We start from the raw sequence: 13,170 nt of genomic DNA on the forward strand, positions 1-13,170 counted from the left end.
GACTCTGCTCAGGGGCTGGAGCCATTACTGGACTCTGGTCAGGGGGTGGACCCATCACTGGACTCTGCTCAGGGGGTGGACCCATCACTGGACTCTGCTCAGGAGCTGGAGCCATCACTGGACTCTGCTCAGGGGCTGGAGCCATCACTGGACTGTCCTCAGGGGCTGGAGCCATCACTGGACTGTCCTCAGGGGCTGGAGCCATCACTGGACTCTGCTCAGGGGCTGGAGCCATCACTGGACTGTCCTCAGGGGCTGGAGCCATCACTGGACTGTCCTCAGGGGCTGGAGCCATCACTGGACTCTGCTCAGGGGCTGGAGCAATTACTGGACTCTGCTCAGGGGCTGGAGCCATCACTGGACTGTCCTCAGGGGCTGGAGCCATCACTGGACTCTGCTCAGGGGCTGGAGCCATCACTGGACTGTCCTCAGGGGCTGGAGCCATCACTGGACTCTGCTCAGGGGCTGGAGCAATTACTGGACTCTGCTCAGGGGCTGGAGCCATCACTGGACTCTGGTCAGGGGCTGGAGCCATCACTGGAGTCTGCTCAGGGGCTGGAGCAATTACTGGACTGCTCAGGGGCTGGAGCCTTCACTGGACTCTGGTCAGGGGCTGGAGCAATTACTGGACTCTGCTCAGGGGCTGGAGCCATCACTGGACTCTGGTCAGGGGCTGGAGCCATCACTGGACTCTGCTCAGGGGCTGGAGCAATTACTGGACTCTGCTCAGGGGCTGGAGCAATTACTGGACTCTGCTCAGGGGCTGGAGCCATCACTGGACTCTGCTCAGGGGCTGGAGCCATCACTGGACTCTGCTCAGGGGCTGGAGCCATCACTGGACTCTGGTCAGGGGCTGGAGCAATTACTGGACTCTGCTCAGGGGCTGGAGCCATCACTGGACTCTGGTCAGGGGCTGGAGCAATTACTGGACTCTGCTCAGGGGCTGGAGCCATCACTGGACTCTGCTCAGGGGCTGGAGCAATTACTGGACTCTGCTCAGGGGCTGGAGCCATCACTGGACTCTGCTCAGGGGCTGGAGCCATCACTGGACTCTGGTCAGGGGCTGGAGCCATCACTGGACTCTGCTCAGGGGTTGGAGCCCACGTGTGTGCAGCCCACACTTCTAAAATGGCCGTGGCCATAATGGTCAGCTCTGCATTCTCAGGAGCTGACACTGGGGTGAGAACGGGCTCTGGAATTTCCCTCACTGGAACAGACTGGAGAATCAGTGATGCGCCGGTCAATGTATAAACAACCCTCACCCGACCGACGTTTTCAACTAACCTGCCCGCAACTCGGACCGCAAAAAAAAAGAATGAAAATATTGTACCCGACCCGCTTCCTGACCCGCATTTTTTAAAAGTAGGCCTAGCTAGTAAATGCTCATAGTAGCGTCATTGGGCCATAGACGTAGGAACTAGGGGTGCGGGTGCAGCATTTTTCTGAATGCTGCATGATATCGCCTAGTGTTATGTAATAAAGGCTTGATTTATTCATTTATTTCGTTTAATTTTCTTAACAATTAAGAAATGTGTTTGAAATGTAAAATCTGCATGTGTTTATCCAGTCTAATCGAAGTGTGCGTCTCTCCCCCGACTTTCCCAACAAAAATCCCCCCCCCCCCCCCCCCCCCCCTTCAGAAAATACATAAAACTGACATTACTGAGCTATATGCGTTTAAAAGTAGCCTATTAAAATGGCACAATGGCATTGCTCAGTTCAACGTGTTGGGAAATCGGGCATTTTGTCCCGCGTCAGCTTTTATTAAAAAGTTAATAACGCGCTATAATAAAAGTGATTGACATAATTGATAATATCAGCTCACACGTCATTAAAACAACAATTACAATATTATCCTAGACGATACATACCGCATAGTCCTGCTTGATGCTTTGACTTGTTTTGGAAATTTATGAACTAACTGGCCAAATAATGTCTGAAATATATCTTACTATTAACTGACATTAAAAAATGTTTTCAATATTGGATTTGGCTTGTGTTTCAGATGTGAATGAGTGTGATCTGGCTCAGCCGTGCCAGCATCAGTGTTTCAACCTGCTGGGCTCGTACATCTGCCAATGTGATCGGGGTTATGAACTCGCCCCGGACTCCGTCTCTTGTGTGGGTAAGTGTTTATTCTGTACTTGATTTAAATATGCTTGATCTGAGTACACTCCCTACTTTCTCGAAGGCATAGTGATATATATAGTGATGATTCTAAAGAAATGATTTCAGTCAGAGGGAAAGATAAGTGTACACCATATTTTGTACATCCACAAGAGGGCGTTACATATATTTTTATAGAAAGTGCTGAATTAAAGCAGACATTCAAACATTTTTATATATTAATTTAAATATGCATCAATATTTAACAAAAAATACACTATTGCAATAAAATCTAATGAATTTTTATGGGCCAGTTGTTCATTGTCTGGTATCCATTGCGTTGTTATGTGAAGACATAACATGACATTCTGACTAGCACATAACATGCATATTACATATTTGCTTTGTATATTTGTGATTCATTTCATATGTTTGGGTTGAGTTAGTTAACCCGCTTACAAAGGGCTTAAGTTTACCGATGTTCATTTACTCAACAAAACTTAAATGCATTTGTATGTATTTAAAATTCACCAAATGTTCGATTTCCGCATTTTTATTTGGACAGCAGCACAAAATGTCATTCTTTATCATCAGCTAGATTGTTCTCAGCCTTGTTTTAGACAAAGATCATGATGCCTTTAGTCAAGTCACCTGTAGGCAATTTCCAATTCAGCTGTAAAGCAGCTCTAAAAAGACAATATTGTCATTATTCAGATCATATCAGTTTAGTGTTGATTCAGTTCAGTTCAATAACTGAGCACAGTTCATCAATTATGAAATGCTATAAGCAGCTCCACAGAAGACAATAGTGTGGTTATTCAGCTCAAGTCAGCTCGAGTTTTGTTCTCAGTAAATGGCTTTCCTCATATGTGACTGTGTGTTGAGTTGTATGTTGTCCTGGTGTGTGTCCAGACATCGATGAGTGTGCGTTCTCCAGCTACATGTGCCAGTATGTGTGTATGAACAGCCCGGGTGGATATTCCTGCACCTGCCCAGAGGGATATCAGCTGCAGAGAACAAGAATGTGTCAAGGTATCGGCTCCTCCTTCGTAAAATATAACGCTCGTCTTTGCCTGGCCTTATTTCTCTCCATCCACACCCAGATATTTCACATCAGAGCAAGATGGCCAGGAATTCCCAAACACATCATGGAAACAATGCAGGGCTCAAATGTTGCTTCACCCCCTCTGTTATTTTTATTTCATTAATCGATATGTGAAACAAAAATTCTGTTGTTCTAAACAGAGGGAAAGATGTTAGATGATGGTTTTCTGTGTGTATTTTGTACAGCCTTTGTCATGACCAACAATAGGTGTGCTCATGTTAATGGAATTTCCATTGGCAATATTACACTCTTAGAAAAAAAGGTACACTTAATAACATTTTATGCCAAAAGAGTTCTATATAAGGAGAATATTTTTAATGATTGCTTAATACTTTCATGTTTAACAGGTTATCTACATTTTTTGTAATTAAACCTAAATAAATTAAAGGAACACTCCACTGTTTTTTGAAATAGGGCTTATTCACCGTCTTTCCTACATTTAGATAGGTGCGCAAATGCATTTTTGTCTCAGTGCATGCATTGTTTTAGTTTGGCAGGGTTGCCGCTAGCTTAGCTTAGCATAATGAATGGAATCCTTTGTTGCCAGCTAGCATGTCCTGAGTAAAAGTGCTACCGCCAGACCCAGAGATCGGTTGAATGGATTCGAAAATGGTCTCTCTAGGGGAGCTGGAAAATGAGCCTATTTCCCAAAAAAGTGTAGTTTCCCTTTAATATAGTAAATTAATCCTGAAAAGCTCATTTAAAAAGATGAGTTTAAAGAAGGGATTTAAAAGTAATAAGACAATTGTGCAGATTTAAAAGTGAAAAACGCAACATGTACTCTACGCAATATTTATAAGTAAGCCAGTGTAATTGATGAAGAACAAGAGAGATGTGCTCAATGGAAGTGGTTCTAGTAATTATGCCGGTGTCTTGAGTTCTGGACCATCTGAAGTTTATGGAGAAGTTTGAGAGGTAACTAAATATGAGAGAGTTACAGTAAACAATGTGTGAAGTAACTAGATCATGTACAAGAATAAGTGTAAGGAATGGATTAAGACAACCGATGCTCGTATGTGTAAATATGCTGACCGAGTGACACTATTAACGTGTGTTTCAAACGACAAGCTACTATCAATGATGACACCCAAACTTTTAACCTTAGAAGACGGGGAAATTATGGAATTATCAATAGTAAGTGAAAGGCTGTCCAAATTGGATTTAGCGGCAACAAGTAGACCCTCGGTTTTATCGGTATTTAGCTTGAAGAAATGTTGAATGTACTGTAGAAAGAAGAGTAGAATTAGGCTTGAAGAACAAATATAGCCACATAGCAGTGGAAATTAATACAGAATTTCCTAAAACCAAGAGGTAATAGATTATAAATAAAAGAGGGCCCAAGACAGAGCCTTGAAGAACACCAGTGGTAACAGATGAGGAATATGATCTGAAGTTGTGAAGTTGGACAAATTGAGTGCGACCGGAGAAATTGGATCTAAACCAAGTGAGAGGGACACCAGTAATACCAATATAGATTAATTTATCAAAAAGAACTTGATAAGAATTGTTATTGAAGGCACATCAAACCAGCCACCATCAACAGATCACTGGTACTGTTTATCATGACAGTCTCTGTACTATGTTCAAACAGAATGTTTTTTCAAAGGTGAGACAGACCTGCAACATTCTTCCTAATATTTTTGAAATAAATGGTCAATTAAGCCTTGGAGTTATTACGGCAGTTTTAAGAGATTAAGGAACAACATGGATCGTGGAGTGAGTTGTTTGGATGTATCTGCATTCTCACATTATAGATTTGACATATTGCTAATCACAATGTTTTCTCCGGCGTGGAAGACGTCAACGAGTGTGAAGCGGGGCATGAGTGTAGGGAAGAGGAGATGTGCTGGAACTATTACGGAGGTCATCGCTGTTACCCGCAGAACCCGTGTGAGGAGCCGTACGTGCAGACCGCCGGAAAGTACGTCAGGACACTTTAAAGTTTTGATTTAACTCATTTGAACATGGGAAACATATAGTAATCTTCTTGCTTTGATTCCCAGCCGGTGTTCGTGTCAGTCCGCGGGTGCGTGTCGAGGCCTGCCACAGTCTGTAGTTTACAAATACATGAGCCTTCATTCAGAGCGCAGCGTCCCGGCAGATATCTTTCAGATTCAGGCCACAAACATCTTCCCCAGCGCTCACTACACCTTCAGAATCAAAGCTGGCAATGATGGAGGAGAGTTCTTCCTCAGGGTGAGTAGCCAACACTGAAGCCCTTACACAATCAGCCATGGTTTCACTTCAGCTCCTGTACCGATATATCTCTGTCCAAACACATTCTTGGCCGTTTTAAACATGTTTAAAGTGGGGGCTTAATTTGATCATTGTCAATTTGTTTTTAGTGGTTTTGAAGCAAGAAAACATAAGTGTATGTGTCAAGTCACCAGCGCTTTATACAATACAGATTGTTTCAAATCTTTACAGTGTGATAACAGGAAAATGGTTGAAAATCGGCTGTACAGCGGCTCTGAAAGAGAACAGTGTCGTTGTTCATCTGAAGTCAGGTGTAAGTTAACTGTTGTGGTTTGACCACTGGGTGGTGCTGTGAGACAACAAGCCGTTCACTGGCAGACTCAGAGTTGCTGATCACACTGTGCGTTCAGTCTTTCCTTCTTATCACATTAGAACGGATAGGCAAGGTAATTGTGTAGCGTATTTCCCACACGCGATTCAGTTTTGTTTTCGCTGGTAGCACAACATCAGGTGTAAGTGTGTTGATCGTGTTTAACTCGAGCTCAGTTAGAGTGTCATGAGACGGGCTCTGAGGTTTCCCGAGAGCAGAGCGGGATATCCACACGGCACAGAAATGCTCTATTACAACACTGTGATCAAAACTATATATATACATAGTTTTTCATTTATTTTGGTCTGTACAGTATTTATATCTTCCACTAGAAAAGTTTCTTGCATATATTACACTTGGCAAATTAATGTCAGAATAATATCCAGAGAAAATGTTGCACGTTTTATATTTTCTTTGATGTTGTTGATGTCTTCCACTATATTGTGAAGTAATCTCTGCAAATGATCTACTTCACACTGGATATTTAAACATATTAAAATTGAAGTGCTGCACACTAATATCTACTAATATCACATTTAATATCTGTCACCATAAATTAAATTTGATCTCTTTGTGTGTGTGTGTGTGTGCGTGTGTGTTTGTCTGTGTGTGTGTGCTTGTGTGTGTGTGTGTGTGTGTGTCTGCGTGTGTCTGTGTCTGCGTGTGTTTGTGTTTGTGTCTGCGTGTGTTTGTGTCTGTCTGTGTGTGTGTGTGTGTGTGTGGGTGTGTGTGTCTGTGTCTGCGTGTGTTTGTGTGTCTGCGTGTGTGTGTGTCTGCTTGTGTGTGTGTCTGTCTGTGTGTCTGTGTGTCTGTGTGTGTGTGTCTGCGTGTGTGTGTGTGTGTGTGTGTGTGCGTGCGCGTGCGCGTGTGTGTCTGTGTTTGTGTGTGTGTGTGTGTGTGTGCGCGCGTGTGTGTCTGTCTGTGTCTGTGTGTGTGTGTGTGTGCGCATGTGTGTGTCTGTCTGTGTCTGTGTGTGTGTGTGTGTGTGTGTGTGCGCATGTGTGTGTGTGTGTGTGTGTGGTTGACTGCATTAGCGCTTCAGCAGTGTCGGAGCGATGCTGGTTCTGACCCAGTCTCTGGAGGGTCCGCTGGAACTGATCCTGGATCTGGAGATGATCACTCAACACACACTGATGAACTCTCGCTCCAGCTCTTTACTGCGACTCACACTCCTCGTGGGACCCTACGCTTTCTAACACTCCTCACACACTACACTACACTACACTACACTACACTACACTACACACACACTACACACCTCCACAGATCTCCTGCAGTCATCAGGACAGAGCTCACTCTTACTCACGGCTCCACACTGACATGCTGATGTGCCGATCATTTTACATAAAACTGGTCAAAATAATATTAAAGTTTCGTCATATTATATCATCAGTCGTGATCGGGGGAGATTGAGGTTCATATTTAGCTCTCCTTGATCTGTAATGTGTTCATAAACAGTGGAATATGAGCATGGCGCTTTTGAACAAAAATATATAAAGGCTGGGTGATTGTTAGACACACACACACACACACACACACGCACACACGCACACACGCACACACGCACACACGCGCACACACACACACACACACACACACACACACACACACGCAGACACACACTCACACACACACACACACACTCTCACACACGCACTCACTCACACACACACACTCACTGCACGTTTAGTCTGGATACATTTAAAGACGGCAACAGTTTCCCGTCACACTGAAGCATCTGACAGAACTTAACTCATAATTATGAATCATAATGAGAGCTGACTGAGATGATCCTGAGACACCAGATGTGATTAATTCCTCACACTATTCTTCTGCCACAATATCAACACTTAATGCTGACGCTTCCAGGCCTTCATGTCCCCGTGTGATAAAAGTTCAAATGATTCATAATCAGTGATTATTCATAAGTGTGGAGTCCTGCTAATGCAAGAAACAACACACATGTGCAGTATCGTGTCTTTATTAATGTTCTGCACACGCACGTATAACTCACTGATGGTCATGAGACCGAAACACTTTCTTCTGCTTTCATTTGTTCAATATTTATCCATTGTTTAACACTGTTACATCACCAACACTAGTGTACAAACAAAACAAAAACAAGCTTTAAAAAGGCACAATTTGTAATAGATATAAATGGTAAAATAGTGGTCATGTTTAACGCACATTTGACATCCTTTGCTCTGTGTTTTACATATTGAGACGTCCTACGAGTGGAAGTTGTCCAGCCCTCAGTATATGTTCCACATTACATTAAGACACAGAATGATTTGCACTGATGACCTGATTGTGGCTTTGCATTTGATCATAATTCGTCTGCTCTGCTTTTAAAGCTGCAATATGTAAGATTTTTGTAATAAAAATATCCAAAAACACTTGCACAGTGTGATATATTTCCTGCAGTTGTGTACTTACAATATCACAAAAGTTCCCAAAGATTTTTAATTTCAGAGAAAATCCAATTTTAAATAATGGCTCGTCCCTGTTCACTTATCCCTGGTTACCACTAGTACTGCCATAGTAACCATGGCGACAGACGTGAACAACTGGCTTACGTCTAGCGGCGCTCACGCTGATGTTGTTGTTTCGTTCAAACATTATGGACCATGGCAAGCAGACTTTGGGACAAAAGGAGAACTAAACCGAGGATCAATATCAGTGTGGCGTTTTTATTCCAAAACTTTACATATTGTTCCCATGTACTTACACATACGTACTTTATAGGTACACTGTAATTACCGAAAGTTACACTGTAATTTCATTTTAATTACGCAGTACTTTCCGGGCTGTAATCTAAAGCTGTCACATTGTTAATGTGTTCTATTCTGTGTTGTGATCTTGTTTCCCCCTGTCTTTGTGATTTTTGGTTTAGTCCTGTTAGTTTTTCCCTGTCTGTTTAATTAGAAATTCCCGACACCTGTGTCTTGTTCATTTTCCCATTCACCCCAGTTCTTTTAAGCCCTGTGTTTTCCCTCAGTGTTTGTTGGTCGTCGTCGTTGTAAGGTAGTGTGCTTTGAAGTCCTGGAGTGTTTTCCTTTGTTCCTGAAATTTTATTTAATTAATAAACTAACTGCATTCAAGTACCCGTGTCCTCGTCTTCGGCATCCTGCACCAAACCTGACAAAAGCGTTACCAAAAATATTTCTTAATCATTCTTTCAAGAAGAGAAGACAGCCTGTCCATCCTCTCACTACGCTCCTGTCTCCTCGCCTCTGCAGTGCCATGTCTTCTGTAATCCGGTCCAAACACTCGTCCTCAGAGACCCCATCTACTGTCATCCGGTCCAAACACTCGTCCTCAGAGACCCCATCTACTGTCATCCGGTCCAAACACTCGTCCTCAGAGACCCCATCTACTGCAAGGTGCAAGGGACCCAATTCTGATTTTTTTCCAATTCTGAAGGCTGGCTTATACTTTCATTTTGTATTTGTGTTATTTTTGTATTAAAAGTGTTGAATGATTGCCGGTTCCCGCTTCCTGCTTCACATTACAATGAACCTCGTTACAAGGGTACTTATGAAAAATATTAACACAGGGGTGCAATATTAACATTAGTGCATTGTTAACATTGCAAAATATGACACACCAGGACATGCATACAAAATTCTTCAGAAATCATATTTCTGGATACTCAAATTTGGTTAAAACCTTTGTAGACATACCTTGCTTGACAGCACTACAAAAACACATAAAAGTGAAACCCCATGGCCTTATCTACTGCTTTTCTTATTGTTGTGGCTTTATAGGGTGAGGGATATTTCTTATAATACACACGTGAGACAGACTAGTGCAAATATTACAATAAAATGTATTTAATCGCAATTTAATAAATGTATCTGTCTGCTCCTTGCTCCCTGAAACAATTATTAAACTAATATTAGCACAAGTTTAGTCTCAAACCAGCTGACAAATGAAGCCACGCAATGGGGACGAAGGAGTTAAGATGAAGTTTATGACAAAGAAAAACTTGTGGCTTTAAACTCAGGTTTCGCTAGCTTTGAGTAAATTAAAACATAATACTTACATCTAAATGTGAATTTGCCGTCTACCACCGAACTCTCGGCCGTCATTTTTAAAAAATAAAAATGCTGTCGTCACCGGCGCGCAATGACTTATGGGATAGGATAGGCCGCTAAGGATCCTTTTATGTATCCTTCCTTTCACGGGGAAACGAAGTGTGTATTTGGCGTCGCTATCCTTCATGGCGCCGCGGTGACGCAATCGGCCTTCACATCGGGACACAGCTAGTGTGTCTCCAGTTCCTGTTTCCTGTGTTTCCATTAGAAGCTTGTTTGTAACCACTAATAACTACTAATCACCTTCACCTGTCCTTCATTCAGTGCCTTGTTATCTTGTGTATTTAAACTAAGCGTGCCGCACAAGTCCTGAAAAGTGAAGTCAAAGCGTCTCGATCGCCCCCAGGTGGCTGGTCCCAGTATAGGTCACACACACACACACACACACACACACACACACACACACACACACCCTCCCTCCATGTTATGTAATGGACGCGATGGAAACTAAACAATCAAATTACACTTCAAATAATTTGGTGTTTATCACGCTGATGTAAGTTTTAAGTGTTCGTTTTTTAATAAGTTTGGTCGTAGTTACTTATTTGATGCTATAAAAACAGGAATGTGACATCATGATTGACAGCTGTGATTGACAGCTTCGCTAAACGAAGTAGTCACTGAGGCAACAACGGATCATTTTGGGGGATTTTCAGGAGGAGATTGGAGCTTCAACTTTAATTTCTAATTTCCTTAACTGTTTATTTCACACCGACATAATGAGTCTGCAGTAAGTTGTACTAACGGTTTATGATGTATTTTTGATATATCGGCTAAACTTCACGTTCACTACGACGCAGAATCAGCTCCAAAATCAGCGCAAGATGTCAGCGCCATATTGGGACATGGAAGAGAGTGAAGGCGCGTCGGCCATCTTTTTTTACAGTCATGATTTAAACCCACACTTAATTGTTTTGTGGTAACCTTTCGCGCTGGTACCGCATGTTTCTCTGTGTGTTTCTGAGTCTTTATTCACATCTTTACTCTTTTAAAGGAACATTCCACCGTCGTTTTAAATAGTGCTTATTCACCGTCTTTCCTACATTTAGATAGGTGCGCAAATGCATGTTTGTCTCAGTGCATGTTTGTCTCAGTGCATGCATTGTTTCAGTTTGGCAGGGTCGCCGCTAGCTTAGCTTAGCATAATGAATGGAGTCCTTTGTTGCCAGCTTCAACAAAGGATCTCTTTTGTTCCTTTAAGATTCAATCTGTGATTCACAAAATCAATGAGTACACAGAGTCTTGTGAGAAACCTTTAACTATGATCTTTATAATATAATAAAAAGAATGCCAAATAATACATCTCCAAGAACTCCTCCCCTTTGAACTTTGAACTCTTTAAATTCTTCTGGGACACAGGTGCCCTTTTATGGTCTTGATGACACACCACACTTCGTCACCTGACCTACGTTAGCCAATAAAATTGCAGTGATTTCACACGTTCTTCTTCAGGCACCAGTGTTCCTATCAACCATAGACATGTATAAAGGCTAGATGCTTACCGGCGCTGAGAGCCAATGGGACCCGACGACGTCACACGGCGGCCATCTTAGGACAGGACCGCTCGTCCAGTTATAACATTAAAGTCTGTTGTGCATGTAGTGCTGAAATAACTATATTTAACTATATTCAAACGGCTTGGTGTGTCATAAACGTCAGGGATGCCATGAAACACACAGCTACGCTGCAATGTTAAGCGTTTCTCAAAACGTGAAGCTACATTTTAAACATCGGCATCAGCACAAATCATAGCCACGTTAATAAGGTTTGTAATAAACCAAACCGTTTGTAAATCCGTCAAGAATTCAGCAAGTTACGAACATTTGTCACTCACCTTCCGTCCACAGCAGCGGGAGCAGCAGCGCAGTCTCCTGACCTAAGATGGCCGCCAAGTGACGACACAGCTGACTCCGCCTTGAGCCATCTAGCCTTTATACATGTCTATGGTATCAACAACCATAACACAGCCACGCGTGACCTTTCAACCTGATGACGTAATGTACGTGTCGCATCACAGCGAGTGCAAGACCAGCATTTGGTTATAAAAGTAAATGTGTATTTTGTTATAAAATGTCCGCTGGTGTGTCTAGATGAGACTCTTATTCCTCGGCTGGATCGTGAGAGACTTTGAAGCTGAAACTCACATCTGGACCTTCGACCCGCTGGACCATTGAAGTCACTATATGGAGAACATCTGGAGTGTGTTCCTCACAAACCTGCATTTCTGTTCCACTGAAGACAGACAGACATGAATATCTTGGATGATGAGAGTAAATCATCAGGACATTTTAATTCTGAAGTGAACTGCTCCTGTAACTCTAAGCACACTAAAAAATAATTATTTATGATATAAGATAGGAGATAAAGAAATTACATTTGTGGAAGACTGCCTCTCAGGATTAGATATTTTTCCAAAGGCATAACGCTGTCAACAATGATTAATTAAAGGACTTCCTCCTACCGGTGGAATGAGCAGCTTTTGTGACTGTCTTTGTGTCACGGGTTGTGCGGTTCAAGACAAACACACAACGAAGAAGAAGATGACGTATAGCAGGTTTAACAAGGCAAATACCAACTCAATGAAGCAGCCAATACACACACGCACACACACACACACACACACACACACGCGCACACACACACACACACACACGCACACACGCACGCACGCACACACACACACACACACACACACACACACACACACACACACACACACACACACACACACGCACGCACACACACACACTGATGAGACCCGAAACTTTCAGTGAAACTCAGGCTGGCTAACAATATAGTTTCTAATCCCATGCATATTTTGTAAAGAGTTCGAACTACTAACGTCAAAGCGGAGGTATAGAGTTCCCAAATTTAATAAGGTGAAGTTAAAACACTCTTTTGTGCATCAGGCAATCGTAGCGCTGAACAAAAAAACCTAATCTGAGATCAAGAGTATTGGGTTGGTGGGGCCGATGGATAAATGTTGTAATGATTGTATAACTGTGTGGCTTGAGTGAATGTTAATGTTGAATGTTTGTTAAATGTTGTGGTAAACATGGATACTGTCATGTAAAAAAAATGTCAGACTTCAGTCTGACAATAAAGTATAAAGTAAAGTAAAAGTAAAGTAAAGTAAACTCAAACAGAACTGAAGTAGTGGAGATGACACACACACACACACACACACACACACACACACACACACACACACACACACACACACACACAAACATGATGATGAGATCAGATGAATAACAAAACGATGGAATGATGTGATTAATCACTAAAGCATTAAA

At 42.4% G+C, this 13,170-nt stretch overlaps 1 protein-coding gene across 3 annotated transcripts in view; it reads left to right on the plus strand.

The window, feature by feature from the left end:
• Positions 1-8,173, plus strand: part of efemp1 (EGF containing fibulin extracellular matrix protein 1) — a 28,585-nt gene extending 20,412 nt beyond the window's left edge. For 2 of the 3 annotated variants that reach the window (XM_079636147.1, XM_079636149.1), the window contains 5 exons: positions 2,006-2,125; positions 3,019-3,138; positions 5,009-5,132; positions 5,215-5,407; positions 6,820-8,173. In XM_079636147.1, the coding sequence (XP_079492273.1) occupies positions 2,006-2,125; positions 3,019-3,138; positions 5,009-5,132; positions 5,215-5,407; positions 6,820-7,104 (842 nt within the window). In that variant the 3' untranslated portion in view covers positions 7,105-8,173. Of the gene's footprint in view, positions 1-2,005; positions 2,126-3,018; positions 3,139-5,008; positions 5,133-5,214; positions 5,408-6,811 lie in introns of all 3 variants that reach the window. The other variant, XM_079636148.1, reaches the window with a different exon arrangement.
• Positions 8,174-13,170: the final 4,997 nt, after the last annotated feature.

This window comes from Phoxinus phoxinus (genome assembly GCF_949152265.1).
Source record: "Phoxinus phoxinus genome assembly, chromosome: 14".
Classification (NCBI taxonomy): Eukaryota; Metazoa; Chordata; class Actinopteri; order Cypriniformes; family Leuciscidae; genus Phoxinus; species Phoxinus phoxinus.